Source organism: Carlito syrichta, unplaced genomic scaffold, assembly GCF_000164805.1.
Source record: "Carlito syrichta isolate Samal-C Ts95f unplaced genomic scaffold, Tarsius_syrichta-2.0.1 Scaffold312267, whole genome shotgun sequence".
In the NCBI taxonomy this organism is placed as follows: domain Eukaryota; kingdom Metazoa; phylum Chordata; class Mammalia; order Primates; family Tarsiidae; genus Carlito; species Carlito syrichta.
In genome coordinates, this window is record NW_007256363.1 from 326,312 (window position 1) to 351,089 (window position 24,778).

At 36.6% G+C, this 24,778-nt stretch overlaps 1 protein-coding gene across 2 annotated transcripts in view; it reads right to left on the minus strand.

Annotated features, from left to right (window-relative positions):
* The window catches only part of TMX4 (thioredoxin related transmembrane protein 4), a 46,896-nt gene that overhangs the window by 14,533 nt on the left and 7,585 nt on the right, over positions 1-24,778 (minus strand). Inside the window, exons 2-6 of one of the 2 annotated variants that reach the window (XM_008069871.2) lie at positions 20,515-20,630; positions 10,881-10,926; positions 9,150-9,278; positions 6,335-6,380; positions 2,077-2,178 (exon numbers count right to left, since the gene is read on the minus strand). In XM_008069871.2, coding sequence (XP_008068062.1) covers positions 2,077-2,178; positions 6,335-6,380; positions 9,150-9,278; positions 10,881-10,926; positions 20,515-20,630 — 439 coding nt within the window. The remainder of the gene's footprint in view (positions 1-2,076; positions 2,179-6,334; positions 6,381-9,149; positions 9,279-10,880; positions 10,927-20,514; positions 20,631-24,778) is intronic. The other variant, XM_021718496.1, reaches the window with a different exon arrangement.

Sequence of the window (24,778 nt, forward strand, 5' to 3'; positions counted from 1 at the left end):
AGCTAATAAAAATGCCATTCTGGGATAAGTGATTCAAAAGGGGATGTAAATGCAGCTGTTTCAAATTGTGTAATTCGCTAAAGGTAAGTTTTAAAGTAAATAAATTAAAGAGTACTGAAGACAAAATTTCACCTGTTGTGTGTTTATTGTTATACTCTTAATGTTGTAGACAAGGCATTTTGAATAAAGATAAGTGTAAGCTATTTTTGGAAATGTATTAATTGAAAATTTATGCATCTATTACTTTAAAATTATTTTGTTAAATAAAGTTATCTTCCCGATTGCTTACGAAAGCATGAGAGTGTATCTCACTAATCACTTAAATAGTTGGGAATCAACTCTCTTCTTTCTTCAGTCCAAACCTCTGATAATCTTTCTGCACTGATTATTCAAATCTAAGTTTCCAAATAAACTTAAGGCTAGGCAGGCCTGACTCAATTTCTTAGACTTAAGGTCAAACTCAAAGGTAAAATTCTAAAACTCTAAGAGTTTTCACTAGTCTTCCAACAGGTTCACAACCTACATTCCCCATAACTCCATCTCTGACTAGCCTAGGAGCTTACACTGTTTCTGCTAAATTCACAGTCATGTATTCCCAAAATACAGTGCTAGAAAAATACAGCACTAGATGACAGGAGAAGCAGAGACAATGACATTCTATCTATATGTAAAGTCAAACCCCTTTAGGCCAGAGCAATGGGGACATGTTAATTAGCAATAAGATTAATGCAACATAATAGGGCATACCTAGGACCTAATCAACAATATATACAGGTATCTAAGTCCTATCCCCAACCCTGAATTTAACATGCACAGCCAAATCTCAAAAAATAAGCCATAATCTGTATTAAGCATGTTTATGGAAAAAAAATTAACTCTCCTTGGCTCCTTGGTGTTTTGGCATACTATAAAATCAATTATTAACATTTTAAGCTTATTTTTATTTTTATTTTTATTTTTATTTTTTTTGAGTGGAAGTCTCACTCTGTCACCCAGACTGGAGTGCAGTGGCCGCTCCCGGCCACCGCAGCCTCGACCTGCTGGGCTCTGGCGATCCTTCTGCCTCAGCCTTCCAAGTAGCCAGAATTACAGGCATGCGCTACCACGCCCGGCTGATTTTTTGATTTATTGTAGAGATGAGGTCTCGCTGCCCAGGCGGGTCTCGAACCCGCAGGCTCAGGCAATCCACTCACCTCAGCCTCCCAAAGGCGCGGGATTACAGGCTGAGCCACCGAGCCCGGCTTAAGCTTATTTTTAAAAAGACTTTGCCAAAGAGTCAAAATTCATCATAAAATGTAAGGAAAGATTGTCTTAGATTTTTAAATGCAATCAAACTGATCAAGTGTGGGCTAAGAGAAAGATAAAAAATTACTTATAACCAAGAGTAAAACATGCTAAAGCATTTATAGTTACCTATATAGTTAAGTAAAGAAACTTATTATTCAACTCTCACCTGAAACACCAAGGGAGAAAAGGCATAGATGCCTACTGGCTACTAATTTCCATGCCCAAATAAGAAATGGAGACGTGCTTTGAATCTTATTTTTACCACAGTAATAATTTTGTTGTATTATCTCTATTATCTCACCCAACCCACCTCAGCAAAACCAGAGTGCTATGCATAAGCAGCTGATCAGTATTAGACGTTCAATTCAAGGATAAGAATTTGTAAAAATTTTGTGTCTATCCAAGGAACAAATTAAAAATTTTGGCCTTATCACCACAGTGTTCTAACTGAGTAGGCAATGTGTGAAATCACAGCTGATTCAGTTGTCTTGGAAACTGACTATCAATTCAAGATGGGTCTCTATTTCTTATCACTGTCTGTATTCTGGGCAGCACACATCTTCAGAATACTTAAGGGACAGGATAAGAGGGAAATAATGTAATAAATTTTCCATTATATCTCACATTACCACTGAAAGCAGTATCAAACAAGCAAATGCTATTTAACTGCTCAAATTATACAAAAGAACATTTGTTTATATGCTTTTCTTTCTTGGATGCCTTTTAGTTTTACATAAAACCCATTTTGCTTTAAAGGCAAGAAAAAAAAAGATTAGTATTATCTCTTACCAGACCCATGAAAAGGCCAAAAACCAAGGTGGCTATGATGAAAAAGACATAAGAACACCAAGCAGGAATTCCAAGAGTCACTGTGAAATAGTTGTGAAGATGCTGTAATCAGAAGAAAAAAAATATTTGTGATGAAGACTAAAAATAATCTCCTTCTCTAGCTGTAACTCAAGTCTGCAACTTATCTCTATGTATATAAGCTTCTACAAAGGTTTATGTATCTAAATGATTCTTTAAAACTAAGTCAAATTTTATAATATTAGATAACCAAGAGTAATAATCAAGGTCATATCTAATAACAGTTATACTTCCTTAGAGTTCATGATCTGGATGTAATCTGGTAGAATTGTTTTGCTAGTCCTTTCTTCCATCAGAATAGATTTTTTTTTTTTTTTTGGTCCCTTTCCCCTAATAATTATAAATACTTCAATCTTTACTTATTGACATCAATTTTAAAAACTAAACTACTTGGGCCTTCATCAATTTTTAAGCAAAACTAAATACTATGTACCAAACACCAATCATTTAAAATGTCTCCATACCTCCCAGTTTTAACCAGACTTTCATTGCTCTACTCCTACTCAACCTTAGCAACCTAGCTAAATTATCATAAAACATAAAAGTGTAATATCAGACAGAAGAAACTGTTTTTCTGGTTAATTCACTGTGAGTAAATGAGATTTTTTTCACCAATCTTTGAGTACAGTGTACATCTCTTCAGTCTCACTATTCCCTGGGACTATTTGATGACAAACACTTTAAAAATAAATGAAAAGAGAGAATCTTAGTTAGCAATTACAGATATGAACCTGCCGATTTAAAGTCAAAGTTCACTTAGATTAGAGGTGCAGGAGCCATGCCTCCTCAGAATAATTTACCTATCTGTTTAGACCCTTACAGTTTCAAAACTGCTGTATAAGTATCTGCCAATTTATCTTACTTGTATGGTTGGGATGAATAATCTGCAGTTTGGGGGTAATGTGCAGTTTTAAGTCCTTCTCAACAGTATCTTATGCCCTTTCTGCAAAATAAATGACTTATAAAACCTTCAGGAAACTTTTAAGGTTTTTATAGATTTAGTTAAATTATTTGCTTTTGAATCATTGCATTCTGATTCAAATGCATCAGTATTTTCAAAACACCCTCTTATTTTAATAAGTTACACTTCAATTTTCTTGTATCAACTTATTCTTTGAGGGATTTATTTGAGCTTCTTAGAGAAACCATGCCATCTTGTGGTCTTTGAGGTAATTATTACTAGAGGCTCATTACCAAGTTGTGTTTTCACAACTGCAGACACAAATCTTTATGTTTAATTTGTCTGAGTCCACAATGGCTTTAGAGCCCCCTTATAAGTGTTAGAATTTTTGGAATTAGGTACTTGAAGTTTTACTGTATATATGTCTCCAAAGGAATAACTGAATAAAACAAATTCAATTCAGTTTTACATTTTTTGTGTTTATGTTTCTTTAATCGCCAGGCAAAGTGACTTGTAGAAAACACTGATTCTTGTGTTATATGTGCTCACTACAAGGAAGTAACCTACTCTGCTTACTGGAAATACACAAAAATGTCACCTGATGGGCTTAATACCTTATACTATTATACTACTGCACTAGATGATTATATTAAAGTTAATTTTTGGCTACATACAGATTTGGGTGAAGAGACTAAATGAAAACATCATCATAACAGAATAAATGAGAAGAACATGTAAATGAGTAGCCAGATGAATTTAAAAAACAGAACCAGGCCAAGGCCTCAATGGATTTTTCTCCCCAGAAAGGCGAGCACTCCCTCTGGAAGTCTGAACTATTGCAGGCCAAGCACACCCACCCATCCAGCCCAGTGTTACACAGTCTCATTGAAAGCTGGACTGGCCCAAAAAGACAGAGTACATTTGGATGTAGAGCTCACCTGTATCACAGGACACACTCTGAGGAGTTCTGGGACGAGCCCATTATCCCCAGATCAGAACTTCCCACGTATCTTCCCTTAGTGGGAATAGCTAAGAAGGACTCCTCAGTGACAGCCAATGGTTCACATTTGCCTTTCACATTATAATTCTCAACACCTGCAAAAGGTTCAACCTTTCAGCCTCTTGTAGGCTCTACGAGAGGTACCTTGTAGATGTGTACCATCTCAATGTAACATTCTACAAGCCATTCAGGATATTTTGAAAACATATAGATATTTATGAAAAAAATTAAGAGAATAAATATACCATCTAAATTATAGGGGAATGTTTTCAAGTTTTAAAATACACTCTGTTATTCTCTAGTTTAAACATTCATGGCCTTTGATTCTCAATATCAGTATTTAGAAAGTCATTAATCCTCTTACATGTCATCCTAATCAAAATGGAAGGTAGTATCCATCACACAGATTATCCCCCTAAGGATGTATAATACTTTATTTTAGCAAAAATTTGCCATATGCCTGCATCCTTTAATAACAATAGTAACATTTAGGAGAAGTAAGTTACATCCTATATTACCTCAGTGAATAGCATAGATTCACCCAATCTAATAAAATAATGTGGGTTTTTTTTGTTTTTTGTTTTTTTATAAAATAATGTTTAAACACATTTTTTAACTAAAATTTCTCTTTAGCAATCAGTGAAGGCCATGACCAACTTCCACCTAAGCTGCAGAAATGATTCATCTCTTCATCTGCATTTACCAGACTTTGTACTAATGTTTTGCTGTCAATGCCGCCTGACATCCGCCTGTTGCAATTATCCTGTTGAATTAGACATTATAATGTTATATGTATAAAGCCCAGAAAGTTATCAAGCTATGTGGCTTTATCAACCTTCAGTGTCAACATACTGCAAAAGGCAGAATTCCTGACTCTCAATTCCCACTTTGTAATTTATAATTCTCATTAACCTTGATTACGCTTCTCAATAGTGTTAAGAAAATAGCAGAAGAAAAGCACACTATCTGGAAAGAGACAAAATACTAGTTACTGTGTAATTTAAGAAAAAAAATACCAAAAAGGTTAAATTTTAGCCAAAAAAGCCTGAAGCCAAGTTTCTGATTAGCCTCTGTTGTAAAAAACAAAACAAAACAAACAAACAAACAAAAACCCTGTATTAGGTATTCTACCTTACAAGGCAGAATATATAACTGAGAAACTGGGATACAAAGGATTATTCTTAAGTTTCCCTCCACATTTATCAATGTGCATGAGAAACAGAAAAAGAGCCTTCACAAACTCCTTGAATACTAAGTTCCAAAGATGACACCATAACCTGTAATCATAACTTAGAAAAGACATACTTAGGGAGACTCACTTCTAAGATTTTTAAAAATATCTTGTACTATATTTAATTCCAGAGAAGAATTTTATTAAATCTGGTTGGATTTAGTCCCCCGCAACAGAGAAGAACAAAACATTATAGAACATATTCAAGTTTATATAATCATTCAACAATTCAACCTAAGTAACAATTCTGAAATTATCCAGTGAAACTAAATAATCATATATAGTAGGTATCTATAAATTTTTTATTAAAGGCCAGACTGTAAATATTTTAGGCATGTGGGTCACAACTCTCTGTGTCTTTGCCACAACTACTCAATTCTACCATTGTAGCATGAAAGCAGTCACAGATAATAGGTAATGAATGCGGTAGTGTTCCAATAAAACTTTATTTACAGAAACAAGTGTCCCTACAGGTTGTAGTTTGCTGACTACTGACATGTAGAACTACTTTCAGGCTCAGACAATCTTTTATCTATAGGGAGATATGCCAGTGTGAAAATAAGATAAAGTAAAACCATATAAGCCCTTTTGCTTTGAGAAAGGACTTTATCACTGATCTAAGAAAATCTGACTTTAATACATTAGTTACAAGGCAATGTTCAATTTATGCCCTTCTAAGCAAAAACATTACCAATGGGAACCAAATATGAGAACCAAATATGTCACGAGTCAGCAAACTACAACCTGTGGGGACACCTGTTTCTGTAAATAAAGTTTTATTGGAACACTACCGCATTCATTCATTACCTATTATCTATGACTGCTTTTATGCTACAATGGTAGAATTGAGTAGTTGAGACAAAGACACAGAGAGTTGTGACCCACATGCCTAAAATATTTTCAGTCTGACCTTAAAAAAGAGTAGTTGTGTGGTTTAAGATGTGAGATTATTAAAGTATTTGTAAATGTTTGTTTTCCTATTGTTTAAAAGCTATATTTTAATACCTAAAAACCTCTCTGCAAATATAAGGATTTTAAGATTACGCACCCATATCTTGCCAGAGATGCTAAAAAGACCAGCCATTCCAGACATCCTAAAAAATAAAAAATAAAGAGGAGAATCATTAATCGTTTATGCTATTTTTAAATATCAGGTCAGAAGGATTGCTTCTTCTTCTTCTTGTTACACACTGTCCTCTCTTCCTGGATTCACTTCTATTCTTATGGAGTTAAATTCTGTGGCCATCATTTGAATCACTCTGCGGCAAATACACTTCAATTCCTTGTCCTATTCTCCTTTCATTGTATCTACCTGGCAAAAACTTCAACCCTGAGCAACTGAATGTCTCTGGGGAAAGCTTACATTGCCAGCTGACATTTCTTGCTGCTTCACAGTCCTAAACCTAAGCAAACACCCAATACTACCTACACATACTGCATTTTTTAGGCTCTGAGATAGTCGCTCATTTCTCCTTTTCCTTCTCTTCAAAGCGTACACATCCTCCCCTCCCATGTACTCTCAGCAGAAAACACTCCTCATAATGTGAAATTAGAAGGCATCATGTGATCTCTATCTTCCCACCCCCAAATCTGAGTGTGGTGTATACCTCCATCCACCTTCTCTTATTGCACCAAGAATGTCTATCTGCCCTACCGCAGTCCAATTCCTCCACTTGTGCCTTGGATCCTGTCCCTTTTATTTTGCTCATGAATTGGTTCTTTCTCTCATCCCTTCTTCCTACATGAGCAATTTCTCCCTCTCTGCTGGACCAGTCTCATAAGCATGCAAACATGCTCTACTCTCTCCTATCTTTTAAAAAGAGCATCCCTAGACTCATATGACCCTCCAGCCTCATAAACAAATTTCTCCAAAGAATTGTCTATATGGGCTGTTTTTTGGTCTTAACCATGCCTTTAATACATTCAAACCTGGCTCCTATCCTCTGCTGCATTATCACTACCCGTCAAGGCCATGATGACTTCACCTTGCTTGCAATGTCCATGTCTCAGACTTCATCTTTCTTCACCTCTTGGTACCATGGGACACAAGGGACTATTCCCTCCTTCTTGAACACTCTTACTTGGCTTCTGGAAAGTGGCACATCCCATAAAACCAGTGAGGGTTTCATGCTACCTCACCGGTACTCATTTTCAGTTTCCTTTTGATGACTCTCGCTCAGCACAACTTCTTAATTTGGGGGTAGCTCATGGCTCAATTCCAAGCACTCTTCTCTTTTTCCTTCTCTCTAGGTGTTCTCAATTCTAAGGCTTTAAACGTCATCTATACGTTTTATATTTGTGTTCCTGAAATTCTCCAAGGAGATCCATCTCTATGTATCCAATTTGACAATTCTACAAGTCTGCACTGTAAACCCAACAAGTCCAATACCAAATCCCTAATTTTCTCTTGTCCAAAACAGTAACGAGTACCAAGGTCCACCAAGTACTCAAACCAGAAACTCAGATATTTTTATTTGCAAATCCTTCTCCTTCACCTTGGCCAAGTCTATCTTCAAAAGGTATTTTAAAACCACCCAGTCTCTCTGTTGCCACTGCTACTACCTGATACAAGCTAAGCTACCTTCCCAAGCCTGGACACCATAACAGCCTTCTAGGTGGTCTCACCTCATCCATTCTTGCCTCTCCAGTCTCCTCTCCTGAGAGTCAACTTCTCCCTGCATGTACTGAAAACCTCCAGCATCCTCCCTGAGGCCACAGGCTCCCCATGATCAGCCAGGGAAATTCATGTTCCTTTTCTGGTCTGCCTCTCTTACTCAGCTCATATCATGCTCCTTCTCACTGTGCAGGGCCCTGGACACAACTCTGCTCCTGAGCACACCAAGCTCTTTTCCAACAGGGACTTATGTGTCTGCCATATGCCTTCCTGGGGATATTCTTTGCCCTGCTCTTGACCTGGGTTTGTTCCTTCTACCCTTCAGATCTGACCTAGAGGACTTCCTTAGAGTAAGCTTGCCTAGCCCTTCCATCTAGAGCAGGTCCTTGACCCCACTGTTATTCTTTGTCTTTGTAAAGTATGTTGTTGTCTTTCTATCTATCTTTATCTAGACTACCATTCTTTGTATCTCTAGCTTTGTGCTTAATCTGTTTTACTCACTTTAAGTGAGGGAACCCTGAAAGGGAAAGGAGGAACCCTGTCTGTCTTGTTCACTGTTGAATACCTACCCACTAGAATAGCATCTAGCTAAATCAGTGTTCAAATATTTGTAGAATGAAATGCCAGAGGTGAATTGCTTTTAGAGTAAGCTATGTTTCCTGAGTATTACTACAGACACCACCAGATAATTTATTCCTGAAATATTGCACTATTTCCTTTTTCAGTAGGGATATTTCTTATACTTGTATATCCTAATAAAAAATACCTAACCAAGTATTATATAGTTTGCTATCATGGCCAGAAGTTACCCCAGCAGTATCCTGCTAGGTGGCCAAAGACACCATAAGTTTATTTTCCACATAACATTTTATTAATGAACTATAATTCAAGAAGAAATTATTCCTCCATCTTACCAATAATTAAAAAAGGAAACAAATAGCAAATGGTGTTCAATGCCATATTTTGTAAGGAGAAAAGTCATCATGGCTTAATGAAAAAGCTGGAAAAGAGGCTTTCTATAACCCACCCAAATCTATCTACTTAATTCCCAGTATACTAAAACCTAACTGAAAGATATGTGGGTCACAAAACCAGAAACACCACATGGAGAAAATACGGCCATGTCTCTAGTCTGGGTAACCAGAAGCAAATATGAAGAGAAACATAGGCTTTCAAGGCCCACAACCTGCTAAATTAAAGCCCCTTGTTTTATTAATAACATCTTGTCATTAAAAAATTAATAGGTTACGTTAGAGAAGCCGGGGATTTCCAGCCAGTCAGAGGTTCAACAGATTGCCATTTCTTCTCTAAGATATAATTCTGCAGGTCTTCGAAGATTCCTGGGCCACGGTAACGGCGGAATATCCCATCCTTTGCACTATAAATTATGAAAACAAGTAGAAAACAAATCCATTAAAGCTGCAGGTGTTATTAGTTATTTCTGTGAATTTCACTTGAACTTTAAATTGGCTCAAATGAAAAAAAAATTACAATTAGGCATAAATCAGAAAGCATGAATAAGCTTTAATCTATTAAAAGTAAGAAAACCCCAAACTGAAAGCATTAACCATTCTATTTTATCACTGCACAATTAGTGATTAAAAGCAAAGTTCTTGGCAGCATTTAATATGCCAAGCTACTTTTTATGATTTTTGCTACCAATTACTTCAATTTTTCTTTTACAATAGCCAAAATAATCAATTTTTTGTTATTAAGATACAAAAAATTGTATCCACATTTCCAAATTTATGTCATTAATGTCACTCCCTTCAAAAATCAACCAAAAAAACTTGGTCATATGCCCCCCGCCTTCAACTTCACTCCCTCTTGCCTTCTCACCACAATCAACGTTCTCAGGGAAGGAGTATTACCATTTTCTCCTCTTTATAACAAAGTCATTACTTGGTGTAATTGGGGATTCTGCTCCCACAACTCCACTGAAACTGTTCATGTTGGGGGTCTCCATAACTCCTAGATTGCCATATCCATTTCTCTTTCCTCCACCTGTCACTGGGGCATTGTCGACTACCGGACACCACTTCCTTTCTCCTTTGGCTTGGTTTTCATGACAGTAGCTCTCTGGACTTCTTCCTACTACTTCGACCATCCCTTCTCAGTTTCCTTCACTCACCATCTCCCTTTGCAGATGCCCCAGTATTGGCCAACCCCAGATTCTATCCCTGACCTGCTTCCCTTACCACTGTATGTGTTTCGCTGTTATTTCAACTGTTATCAATCTCAATGCTGAGGAATTCCCAGTATCTGTGTCCATTCTAGATCTTTCTTCTAGATACTGATATCAAACTGCCACCTAAATTTCTCCTTCTGGAATTAGCAAAGGCACGTTGCCTTTATGATTTTTGTCTCTGTCTTCCAAACCTAATGGCCCCTTATCTTGAAAGCAGGCAATGGCTTTTACTATTACACATGGTTTGTTGGTAGTCTTTATAGACTCTTCCTTTCCATGACTAATCAGTCACCAGGTCCCAGTGATACCACCTCCAAAGTATCTCTGGAACCTACCCCCTTCTCCTGTGTCTTTTGCCAGCCTCTACCTGAGCCTCTCTAGCCTCGTCATCCAGCATGAGCCAACTAACCTCATGGGCCAATCTCAAAGAACCAGTTACAGTTCTCAAAAGGTATCTCATTTTCTCCTGGTTTTTTGATGCTATCTCTTTTACCTGGAAATACCTTCTCCACCTTGTTGACTTAACCCATTCTTACTACTTGTTAAGAATTATCCCACCGTTTGTATCATGAGAGAAATCTTCTCTGATCCCTTCTGCCCACCTATCCCCAGCCTGAAATCAGGTCCTTCTCTGAGACACTCTAGGCACATGTCTCTTCTCATGCAGAGCAGACCAGTTTCTCTTTCAATGATAAGCTGAATTAGTGGTGCTCATGGAAAACAACTTGGATTCCCTAGTACATATCTACTGAAATCTCATCTTTTCAAGACCAAAAGATTATTTAAACTTACTGAAAAAATGCTGGGAGAGTAGTGACAAAGAAGCGGCCACTCAATCCTATAAGAAACATAAAAAAAGTTACAAGTCCAACCCAAGTGTTTAAGTTTCAAAAAAACCCAGAAAGCATTCTTGAGCTTGCTTTCATAATCACATTATTAAAATCATTACAATTATTGATTCACATTTACTATTTAATTTTTTACTTGAATAAATTTTATGTGTAGACATTTTTATTTAGCCAACACTTTCCAGTCACTGACAACTTGCTTATCTTGTGTCATCCTGGAATTTCCTGGTCTGTGCATCATTTGAGATTATATGGAGGCTGAAAGGACAAGATTTACAGTCATACGATCTGGACTAAATACTAACTTAACTTCCCTACATGCTAACTTTATGACTTTAGATTAATTACTTAAACTTTCTGAGTCTCAGTTACCTTATCTGTAAAATGTGTATACTACAGTCTAAATTGTTCTAAAATAAACTAGATCAAGTATGTTAAGGACTTAGCATGGTGCTAGGCATTTAGTGAAGAACTCAAAATTATTATATCAGTTATCAATTTAAAAACAATAAATTACATGAAACACTTAAAATCATGTACAATCTTCACACATTTATGGAATTTGTAAGTACCATGAAGAGAATATATATGTATGAACCATATTTTTTCAATTATTCTTGGCAAACCTTTACTGATCACTAAGCACATATCAAATGCTATGCTATGTGCATATAATGACAAAGATAAATAAACCCTCAGTCCCTCAGCAAATATTAACTAAGCACCTTCTGTTCCAAAAACTGTAGTAACTGCTCAAGTCCTAATGAGTAGATATGCAATCTCTGTTTTCACAAAGCTTATAGTCTAGTAGCAGAAGAAATAATTTAATCAAATTACCACAATCATAACCATAAACAGAATGATATCAAGAAAACAGGCATGCAACAAAAACCCAAATGAGTCTGAGTAAGAAATATCCCTGCCCTTTAAATGTTCACAAATAAACAATGTTTACAAATAAATAGCATTTACGTGAGAACCAAGAATGCGCAAAGAGAAGGAAAGCTAAAGGATTCTCCTGGCCAGCATGGAAAAACTATGGAGGCATCATTTTAACTTTCCTCATCTCTTCTGCCTTTCCCTTTCCTACTGAAGAACAATTTGAACAAAAGCAAATACCTATTCAAAATAAGTCGCTCAAAGTTTACATCTCTGTGACCACACACAATTCAAAATACTGCAGCTTTATTTTTAATAATATGAAATCTGCTTTTACTTGTTTTATAGATTAAATCCATAGTTAGCATAATAATATATGAACTAATGACGAGACTTCTCAAAGAAGGATTCTCTATTTTATTTCATAACAGACCAAGTGGATTCTAAACATCCCCATGGTACTTAAAAGGAAACACAGTACTCTGGGGTAGTAAAAGTCAATGTCACAAAAAAGAAACATATACTACATAAATTTGCCATTGCACACTGAAAAAAAAAAGCTGTACTGGTAGTAACAAAAACATAAGTGACCTGTAAAGAGGTCAACTGAGGATTGTAACAATGCCTCCATCTAAGGACATTTTCACCTCTGACATTGCCTGAAATTCTACCCTAGTGGAGAACAGGGATGCCCTACAGTGTACTTTCAACTCTAAATTGACAGGGGAAAGTTATTGCTATTCCTAAATGCTTAAAAATTGTTACACATTTTTAAAATAATTATCAAAAAGAGTGTCACATCTTACTTGGTTTAAAATAATTATCACAAAGAGTTTCACATCTCACTTCTTTCCTAGCTATAGATTATTTTGACCACCCAAAAATTTTATCTAAGGAGAGTTTTGATGTTAGGGAAGTATGTTTTATTTATATAGCTTTTTAAAATGGAATGAACAAAATAAATAGTAGTTTCTCACTTCTTAAAGTATTCTACTTAGATTTTATTTTTATCAGAATAAACAGTAAAGGTTTTTAATAAACTTTAGGTATCACTTAAAGCAATTTTTAAAAACATGCTCTTTAAAATCCTTCCTATGATCTTAGTAAACACTGGCTATGACAATAAATAAATTAGTAAATGAACAAATAAGTTAAAAATACTTTATAAATCACATTTAATTATATAATACCCAAAACAACATTTCCAGATACAGGAGCCAGCAGGACTAGGCTCAAACCCCATTTTTGCCTCTTATGAGTTTTAATCTGAGACAGTTAATTTATACTCTCAAAGATTCCGTTTTTCTTATTATAAATGAGCACAATTATTTATCTCATAGTATTTTAATATTAAATAGTTTTATATTTATACAGTTCATAGAATAAAGTGCCTCACATATAAGTATTAAATAAACACTAGCTATTATTTTCCATATTTAAATCTCTGATTAAATAGGAAGATGCAACAGATTTAGTCCCAAATCCTTTGGAATAAATTTAGTCCTAAATATTTTGGAAATTACACATTATTTTATAAAACAAATTGTATCTTTACAAATAAATGTACCCACAGAAATCAGTGAAAATAAGAAAAAAGAAACAAAGTAACAAATGGGCTCTGAGATTTTTCTGAATCTTTCCAGTTTGAGCTAAAATATAATAGAACACTTGTTTCCCAAATTGCTAGATTAAAAGGTATAATAATTTTATGTCTCTTGATATGAATTGCCATGTTGTTTTCCATGACTATTGTACCAAGTTACAAGGCCATCAATTAAAGTTAACTGAAAATAAAGACCAACAAATTGTATCACCTTAAAATTTATTTCATATATGTTTCTTTGTTACTACTTCCTCAGATGACAACCCATATGGAGTATTAATAATAAGGCTGTAGCATCCAAATGAGGTATGAATTTGGTTTGCTGTCAAAATTTTATTCTTTCACTTAAGGGTGTATTCAGTAAAATCAACAGCAACAAAATCCAGAACAGCCAGAGTTGTCCTTGGATTGTGGCACACTACTAAACCTATATAGATCTAACAATACAAGAAATTCACCTCAAACAAATAACACTTGTGAGAAGCTGAACGACATCAGAAAGTTTTGGGTATCATTTCAGTACTCCAAAATGTTTTCTACCCTTGATATTGATGCTATGAGGTGTTGGAGATTTTTTAATTACCTAAAAGCTAAAACATGACCACCTTAGAAGAGAAGCACCATCTGAGGTCACGACTTCAGGGTTTAAAAACAAATCCAGCATGAGTCTTGATAAGGAATGTGAAAAGCATATCAGCAGCTTGTTTCAGGGTTTACATAACAGCTCACTGCAAGAACTTCAAAAAGTGTGGAAAAAACAAGTGTACCCCTAAGCCTTTAAAAAAAGACAGAGTTTGACTAACAAAAACTTTCCCAAATTTCTGCATGTCTTTTCTACTTTAGGATGAAAATTGGCTGGGCACAGTAGCTCATGCCTATAAACCCAAGACTTTAAGAGGTTGAAGCAAGAGGCTCACTTGAGATTAGGAGTTTGAGAACAACCTGCACAACCCAGCAAGAACCTGTCCCTACAAAAAAATTGTTTAAAAAATTAGCCAGGCTTGATGGCACGCACTTTTAGTACTAGCTACTGAAGAGGCTGAGGTGAGAGGACTGCTTGAACCCAAGAGTTTGAGACTGCAGTGAGCTATGATGGCACTACTGCACTCCAAACCAGGTGACAGAGAGAGCCCTTATATAAAATAATAAAGTTAAAATAAAATAAAGACTGCAGTGCAACATAAAAAGGGCATAAATCCAGGATGCAGAAAATTTTTAATTTCATATCTGAAAACTTATCTTAAACACATTTAGCAAAAAAAAGTGTAAAGAAAGAAAAATTATGGCAGATAATTATATTGTGACATGCAAGAACACAACAGAAGCTATTTAAGTTCAGTATTAAGAAAATAGCTAGTAGCTTTTGTTCTACTCGTTTTTGTTCTACTATTTACTAGCTCTGTTACCTTGGTCACATTACTAAACCTCTCTTCGCCTCAGTTTTCTGATAAAGATAGAGATAAACAGTTTATCCTTCATAGAGTTGTTATGAAGCTAAAATGCATGCAAGTGTGTAACACAATTACAACCTGAAGTAAGTGCTCACTAAATGTTAGTTACTATCACCAACAAGAGCAGCAGTAGGAAAACACGAGAAAAAAGTAGAATCATTCTTACCTTTGAAACTGAAATAAAGTTGTCGAAAATAATACAAAAGATAATTTTACAAGTATTAAATTAAAAATATAACCCTAACTGAAATACTGTAGACTAAATTGGCATGTGTATGAAATTGGTGGTCTTAAACACAATACTTTTTGTTGTTTGTGCTAGGGGTCTAGCTTACCTCTAATCTAATGAAAGAGCCATCACCCACAGGTGATCTATGAGCAGCTGCTGTTTTCCTGTCCTTGACAACTAAGCTTATCTGCATGGAACAGAGGGTTCAAGAACATTCTAATTAAATTTAATCTCCCAAAGTTAACTCAACTGAAACATCACCTAATCTATGCAGTATTAAGTAGGCAATGTAATGTAACCTAATCTAAGGTCTGTCCTTTCCTTGACTTCTGTATCTTAGCTATAAAAATCCAACATGCTTATAATCTCTAGTCTTAATAATTCTGGAATCTTATTTTGTTTAAAATATCTAAACGAATCCCTTATTACATATGGAAAAGTTATAGGCATAACTAAAGTATATGCATGAACACTTCAAAAATTCTTATTTTCCCCTCTTTTAAAATTCATTACTATGGGGAAAGAACTGAAATTATTTCTTACCAGTACTCCTGTGGCGAGGCTATAAGTAAAATATCAGTGGAGACCTATAACCAAATAGAAATTTGAATACAGAAATATCCAGTAAGGTGCTCAACTGGGGGGAAGAGTAACCAGTATCAGTTCAATGGTTTTCTAATGATCATGCGGATGTTAGAGTTTGTAAAAATGAAGTAAATATTCAACTTGTTTCCCAGATAGGGGCAAACTGCCCTGGAGGCTTACAGTTTGTTAGTATCACACAGGACTCCCTCTCTTCATTTTGCTTCCAGATCCTCCTACCTCTTCCTTTCCCTTCTGTCTCTAGCTACTCCTTCTCTGCTGCAATTGTTTCTTTTCTTCTAAATGTTGCAGTGTCCAGATCTCTAGCACACTGCCCCTGGCTAATCCCAATTCTTCCAGTTTCTAATACCATCTACACTGATGATCCTCAAATTTACATCTCTAGCTCATTTCTACTTAGATGTCTAGTTAACATCCCAAACTTAACCCTGTCCCAACCTCCTCCTCAGTCTTCTCCATTTCCTCTCTTTTCACCATATCCTACAGCCAACCCATCAGGAAACCCTAGTATCTCAAATCCAACCACTTATCACTGCTGCTACAGGTCCAAGTTACCATCTTCTCATCTGGACTAATAATTAACCTCCTAAACTGTTCTCTCTACTTCCATTTCTGACTGCCTGCCATCATTTTTTTTTTTTCACACAGCAGTCAAAGGAATTCTTTTGAAACATAAATCATGTCTCCCCCCTGCTCAAAACTCCTGGTAGTTTCCCTTCATACTTCATATAAAATCTAAACTCCTTGCCATGGCCAACCTGACCCTATGTGGTCAGGTCCCTAGTTACCTGTCCATCCCTATTTATCTTAAGTACCTCACTGGCCATCATATTGTTCCTCAATTAAGCTATGTATACTCTTTTTTTCTTCTTCTTCTTCTTTTTCCGAGTTGGAGTCTCACTCTGTCACCTAGATTGGAGTGCAGTGGCACACTCCCGGCCACCGCACCCTCAACCTACTGGGTTCCAGCGATCCTTCCGCCTCAGTCTTCCAAGTAGCTGGAACTACAGGTGCGTGCTACCACCCCCAGCTAATTTTTTGATTTATTGTAGAGATGAGGTCTCGCCAAGTTGCCCAGGTGGGTCTTGAACCCGTGGGCTCAGGCAATCCACTTACCTCGGCTTTCCAAAGCATGGGATTACAGGCTGAGCCACTGAACCCAGCACTATGTATACTCTTATCAGCACAAGGTGTTTGCTCTGTATGGAATGGTCCTCCCACAAAGCTTGTGGAAGTGTCCTTCTTCAATCTATCAAGATCTCTGGTAAAACAGTCCTTCCCTGGCCATCCTATTTTTAAAGTGGTTCCCATCATTTTCTACATTTTTACCCTATGATATTTTTCTTCACGGCCTTTACCAGCATCTTACATTGTTTGCCAATTCATGTTTGTTACTATCAACCTCCTTCACTAGAATGAAAGCTCAGTGAGAAGCTAGGCCTCTGTCCTTCTATTCATCCCTTCATTACTGGCATCTAGATCAGGGTCTGGTGTGTGGAAAAAACTCAAACATTTGTTGAATAAACACATTATTTCTAATCCCTATTGAAAGATTAATTAAAGGTATTAGGTGCTGGGCTTGGTGGCTCAGCCTGTAATCCCGCACTTTGGGAGGCCGAGGTGAGTGGATTGCCTGAACCCGCGGGTTTGAGACCTACCTGGGCAACTTGGCAAGACCTCATCTCTACAGTAAATCAAAAAAATTAGCCGGGCGTGGTAGCACACGCCTATAGTTCCAGCTACTTGGATGGCTGAGGCGGAAGGATCGCCGGAGCTCAGCAGGTCGAGGCTGCAGTGGTCGGGAGTGTGCCACTGCACTCCAGTCTGGATGACAGAGTGAGACTCCAACTCAAAGAAAAAAAAATATATTTGGTTTGTAATTCAAAGTAAAATGATAAACTTAAAACAGTATAATCTGAAAATTAAGTATTCTGTAGACCACTCAAATAATCACGTATATAGAGTAAGTTTGTCTCCTAAACTTTATTTATGAGTTGCACTTTTAAAATTTTTATCACTTAAGAAAATGGTAGAGCATCTGTCTTTTAAAAACTGTTCTAATCCATAATAATTAATCATCTTTCTTTTGTTGGACTTTGCTTCTTCACTATTTCTATGGAATACCAGACTAAGGAGTTCTTTTCCTTATTCTTTAATGAGTATTTCAAGTACATATAGTTTAGATTTACTTGCCTGAGTCTAGGCATTCGAAACTAGCCTGGGCAACTTGCTAAGACCACATCCCTACAATAAATAAAAAAATTAGCTGAGCATGGTGGCACACACCTGTAGTTCCAGCTACTTGGAAGGCTGAGGCAGAAGGATAACCTAAGCCAAGTAGCTCAAGGCTGCGGTGGCCATGAGGGCAACAGAGTTAGACTCCAAATAAAAAAAAAAAAAATCCATTCACAATGTAAATAATAGCCATATTTTGTTGTTGTTGTTGTTGTTGTTGTTGTTGTTGGAGTTATTGATGATGACCATCCTGACAAGTTAAATCTATATTTTTAGAAGGAAAGACTATATACTATATGTGACCAAACATTAGATTTGTGAACCCACCACAAGGTTGTTTAATTATTTTAATTCAAATTGTGCTATAAATTCATGGCAGGTATACCAAATGACTGAAATGTGAATAGGCCAGCTGCATTTTTGAGAAACCTGTCATGCAATGTGCCTGGTGTCCACTAATTAACAAATCTTATGCCTGATTTTATCAGGCTCAAACTACTAAAGTTAAAACAAGTTTTCAGCAAAAATGTAATTGCAATGATTTGGTATCCAAACAGAAAAACTCATTATGGCAGCCAAAACCATGAACTAATAACTATAATTGACCATTTCTAAATAGAGAATGGGCAGGTGGCTTTGTTTCAAATGCTTCCAAAGATGGAAGCTGAGGACTCGTGGCTTTTAATAGAAATCTCTGTTCATGGGATTGTTGACACACCGATTTTAACATGGATCATCCATGTTAATTTGTTGTCTATGCAACTAGTACTTCATCAGTGTTTTTGAACTCACAGTTATAAAAAAAAGTGAATGGCTACACTTTTATGACTATCTTCTTATTTTTGATTTTATTTTTATTGGGTTTTGTTTGTTTGCTTCTTTTGGTTTTGAGACAGGGTTGCACTCTGTTGCCGAGGCTAGAGTGCAGTGGCACGATCATGGTTCACTGCAGCCTTGAATTCCTGGCCTCAAGCGATTCTTTTGCCTCAGCCTCCAGAGCAGCTGGGACTACAGATATACACTACCACACCCAGCTAATTTTTCTATTTTTTTGTGGGAGCCTGCTTCACTTTCCAGGCTAGTCTCAAACTCATGGGCTCAAGCAATCCTCTCACTTCAGTCTCCCAAAGTGCTGAGATTATAGGCGTGACCACTGTGCCTGGCCTTTTATCTTCTTTCTGTCCTTGTAAAAGGATATAGTAGGTAGAATTTGAATGTCAATAAACAAGATGACTCATAAAATGTAAAAGTAGCCAAATTTTAGAGATTTAGATCATGAAAGGTCAACTGTTCTTTCAAATTCTTAAAACATAACAAAGTAATTTTTAAATTACAAATATAAATTCGTTGTGTATATTTTTTCAGAATTTAAAAGTGTCTTCAATCTCTCTTCACTCTGGGGTGAAAGCAATTCTTTTTTTATTTTCCTTGTAAAAAATTACATCATTCACAGTAGAGATGGAATGACAGAATTAAATATTTACCACTCTTGAACCAACAATGAAATAAATGACTTAGGCAAGATCATCATGTATCTTAACACCCTAAACTATTATCCCAGAGATTATCTGCTGATTGCAAAGTGGGGTTGTTTCTACATAATTGAGATATTTAGTGCTCCCACTTTACCCAAGTACTCAGACTTAACATCACTAATGGTGACACCATATGGTTGTAATGAGACCCAATATGAAGTAACAGCATTAGCTATGAAGTACTCTTGCCATAAATGTCTAACTGAATCACACCTCTAGACTGAACTACTAGTTTTCAGAAAATGAAGAAAATATTCTTATCTATATTTTATCAGTTAAATGTTACCATAAGAAAACACCTAAGAAAATTCTAGCCTATTCTCTTCAGAATATAAACATCATTAAAAAATGAGGAATGAGTCTACATTGAGAAAGACTAAAGAAACATAACAACCGCGGGGCTCGGTGGCTCAGCCTGTAATCCCGCGCCTTTGGGAGGCTGAGGTGAGTGGATTGCCCGAGCCCGCGGGTTCGAGACCCGCCTGGGCAGCGAGACCTCATCTCTACAATAAGTCAAAAAATCAGCCGGGCATGGTAGCGCATGCCTGTAATTGCGGCTACTCGGAAGGCTGAGGCAGAAGGATCGCCAGAATCCAGAAGGTGAGGCTGCGGTGGCCGGGAACAGCCACTGCACTCCAGTCTGGGCGACTGAGTGAGACTCCAACTCAAAAAAAAAAAAAGAAAGAAACATAACAACCAAATGTAATTTATGAACGATGTATAAATCCTGATTCAAAAGAGTATAAAAAGACATGAGAAATAATTAAGAAGACTTAAACATACTAAATAATTGAAGGGTAAATTATCATGATGTCTGTAACTCACTTTCAAATGGCTCAGCAAAATAAAAATAGAAATATATATGCACATATACACATGTAAACACATAGACAGACCCAGATACACCAAGATTAATTTGTTGATAGAAGGTGGTCATTCATGGGTAATTGGTTTCCCGGTCTTTCAACTTTTACATACGCTTCAAACATTTCAAAATAAAAAGCTGTTAAATTTTTGTATTTAATGTTCAACATTTATAGTACCTGGTTCTTGAATGACATCTACCTTCCCCACGCTGATCTGAAGTATGTCACCATTCTTTGCAAAAGTTTCCCATTCTGAATCAGTCTGCTGGCAGGACGGACACCACGGTGCATAACTATAAAAGAAAAAGAGTTAATCAGTATAAACATTAGGGGAAAAAATCTGCAAAACAAAATAGAGAAGTTGAGTTTTTTAAGTTTAAAAAATAAATTCTTAAGTAAAGGGAAAGACAAAAGCAAACCTTTCCAAAGTCATTTCAAACAGAAAAACAGAGCACATTTCCTCCCTACGATTTAATGTATCAAAGTTAATTCTACCGGAAAAATTTAACCAAAGTTTGAGAATATTTTCAACAATTATTGTAACACATAAAATATTTTATTTCAATGTTATTCTTAAAATTTTATCCCTCCCCCAGATAGCTTTTGACCTTTGAGGATGAGCACTGTTTTTAGTGCCACACTATAGGAGCACAATTTTTGCAGGCTGCCCACAAACTAGCCAAACCAGTTTCAGAACCATCAAAACTACAGATCTGACAGGCAGAGACCAAAAGTCCTATTGCTTCAGAGTCTTCAAGAATGTTTCCAAACACCTGAAGATCTGTGGCAATTCTGAACCATTCTAAGCTACAGGCTAAATCAGGTCTATCTGCCACTTTCTTAACTAAAAGAGGAGTCAAAAATACCTGGGCTTTCAAGCCAGAATGCTTTTTTACAATTATTTTTCATTCAGTAAACATGAACTAAGCACAATGCTGGAAGCTGAGGCTACAATTGTGAATAACACTGACTTGGTGCCTCCTCTTCTTGTGAATTCTACAATTCAGACATGAATAGAGAAGCACAGGGGTAAACATAACCGATGTGGCAAATGCTATGATTAACAGGGTGGAAAAGATGATATGGAGACACTGAGGAGCCATCTCGGAAGGGCCCAAAGAGAAAGCAACCTCTGTGCTAAGATCTAAAGGAGGAGTAACACGCAAAGAGGGCCAAGGAATGGTCCAACTTAAGCAGAGAGAACAGTATGTATGACAGCTCAGAGCACTGAGGCAGGAGGGTGAAGACGTCATCCATGGTCTTTAAACAAGTTGTATAAGGTGACAGGACCTTATTTGAAACTCTAGGATAAGCTGTAAAGAGGTAAGAGAATTATGATCAGATTTACATTTTGGAAAAACCTCGTGTCATTCTGTGGATAATGGACCAGAGAAGGGCACGATGAAGCTAAGAGAATTGGAAGGCTGGGCAGTCATTCTGGGGATCCATTAGTGGCCTCACATTGGAAAACATCATAGATACTCAGGTCAGAAAGCTCTGAAGTCCCCTAGGATTTTATCTGCAGATGTTAAAATGAAATTCCAGAAAAGTTTGCTGTTTGGAAAGTGCTATGAACTGAATACTATTCCCTAAAAAAGACATGTCCAAGGCCTAAGTCCTGGTACTTGTAAATATAACTTATTTGGAATAAGAGCCTTTGCAGGTATAAATTAAATATCTTGGAATCAGAGCACCCTGGATTTAAGTGGGCCCTAAATTCAGTAACAACTGTTCTGAGAAGAAGGAGATTTGACACATAGAAACAGGGATGGCCATGCAAAAATGGAGACAGAGATCGGAGTTATGAAGCTACAAGCTAAGGAATACCAAAGACTCAAAGACTGTCAGGAGCCACTGGAAGATATGAGAGGCATGGAATCAAAATCCCATAGAGCCTCCAAAGGAGGTCAACCTTGCCAACATCTTGAGTTTGGACTTTTGACCTCCAGAATTGTGAAAAAATAAATTTCATTTGCTTCAAGTCACCAAGTTTGCAGCAATTTATTACAGCAGCCCAAGGAAACTAGTAAAGAAAGGACTATATCATTTGAAAACAGAAGGAATTGAGATTAAATAGGCCTTACAGAGACAGAAACAGATGACAGGGCTATGCTTAATATAAAATATTGTGAACACACAATAACGCTGGAAATCCATTTTATAATAACAGCACAATTAAAAGGAAAATTAACATTTACAGGAGTCACAAAATACATTGGTACAAATGGAGAAACATTTTGGTTTTTTAAATAATATCCAATAAAAGCAGTAAATAAAATAAATTGATCAATGCTCACAAAATAGAATGGGATAGTCCAGGAAAAAAGTTATCAGGGACTTTAAATAACATTTCGAGAGGCCACCAACAACTAGTTATACTTTTAAAATCTGCTTAAATTAAACCCCTTTAACGCAAGCAAAAGTATTGCGAGAATAAAGCAGACATTTAAAAAAAGACTTAATATCACTAAACTGTTCACATACAATAGGTGAAGGTATAGCATACCTTCTTCACCAAGGGGTAGAGGCCAGGAGGTATAGATGAAACAAGATTGGCAATATAATGATAGCTGTTGAATCTTGATTCCGGGTAATGGCAGTTCACTATACTGCTTCTATTTTTGTGTCTGTTTAAAATTTTTCATTATAAAGAAGGAATTATATCAAATAAGAGAAATATACCAATTTGTGGATAGGTAGGCATAAGCATTATAAAACTGTCAATTCCCTCCAGTTTATTTTTTTCTATTTCTGAATTGTTTGGGGGTTTTGTTTGGTTTGGTTTGAGTAGGGTCTCACTCTGTCACCCAGGCTGGAGTGCCGTGGCTTCATCATGGCTTACCACAGCCTCACACTTCTGGGCTCAGGTAGTCTTCCTGCCTCAGCCTCCTTCCTGAGTAGCTGAGACTACAGGCACACGACGTCATACCCAGCTAATTATTTTTATTTTCTGTAGAGACTAGGTCTCACTATTTTGCCTAGGTTGGTCTGAAATTCCTGGGCTCAAGCAATCCTCCCACCTCGACCTCCCAAAGTGCTGTGATTACAGGTCTGAGCCACTGTGTCAGGCCTACTTCTGAACTGTTTTTACAAAATGTGGCACCTGTTATTTCTATATCAAAGGCAGAAAGAGGCAACTGAGAACAGTACAAAAGAATGCCTGCCAACAAAATAAAACACACACACACACACACACACACACACACACACACACACATCTTAGGAAAAAAAACAAAGTAAGGGGGAAAAGGACAAAACTGACCAAATTGTGTAAAGATAGAGGCTCAAAGGTGCTGTCAGGTCTCATTTACAAATCCTTTTAAAATCGTGAACTCTGCAGAAGCATGTGTATAAGTATCATTCACAAATTAATGCACTGACACATATAAACCAACTTTCTGAATAACAAAAAAAAACAAGAAACTAAAATTAGGCAAGAATTTGATCTTTCCCAATATAAAAGGTAAGGGGGAGGTAAAAAGCCATGATTAGGAGAAGAAATGTATTTCTTTTAAGAAAATATTGAAAATTAGGCAGAACCCAGAAAGGGCTGCCCAAAGTCAAAGGATGCATTTCCGTCTCCAGTCAGGCCCCAGAAGCAGCAAGACTTAGCAAGTTGTTCACCTTTTCTAACTCCATCTCTGGAAAAGAATATTATATAGCCAATTCTAAGCTCACTCTAAAAGGTCATTAATCTTCCCATTATAGCTCACTGTCTAAGCCCTGAGATCCGGAGACAGGGATCAGAGAATAATCCGCTGACATCTTTGAACATAGATTTTTTTTTTAAACATTTGTGTCACTACATTTCCAGGGTAAAGTATATTACTGGTATACAGTTAGCACTCAATAAATGCCTGTTAAACAAGTATATAAACTTTAATGAAAATTATATTCATATGTGAAAATAATTATTTTCTATATATTGTTTAAATATCCAAATGGCAGATGAGACTCAGGCAGCTAGCAAACTTTAGGGAAAAAAGAAACATTGAATTAGGTACATTTCAACAGCCATTTCAGGATATTAGACAAGCGTGTGTCAGAAGAATCAGAAAGACCAACCAGGAATTAACCATGTGACTTTGGGCAGATTAATAATCTCTCTACGCCTCAGCTTCCTCAACTGTAAAATGAGATAACAGTAGTGACCTTAGGAGGTTATTGAGAGACTAGGTGACATATGTAAAGTAGACACATATTATGAGCAATTATGAACACAAATTGCAATATTCTCTTTGACACCCAAGCTGCATTAGGTCATCCAAATTTACAACCTCACTGCCAGAGAAAGCAGTTTAGAGGCTTGCTTAAGGTCTTCTAAGATCACTCAGAGCAAGAATCCAGATGGAAGCATTTCTGTGATAAAAATCTTCAACAAAAATAAGTCAACACCAACACAGGGGGTGGGGAGAGGGGGGAGAGGATGAGGGAGAGGGGG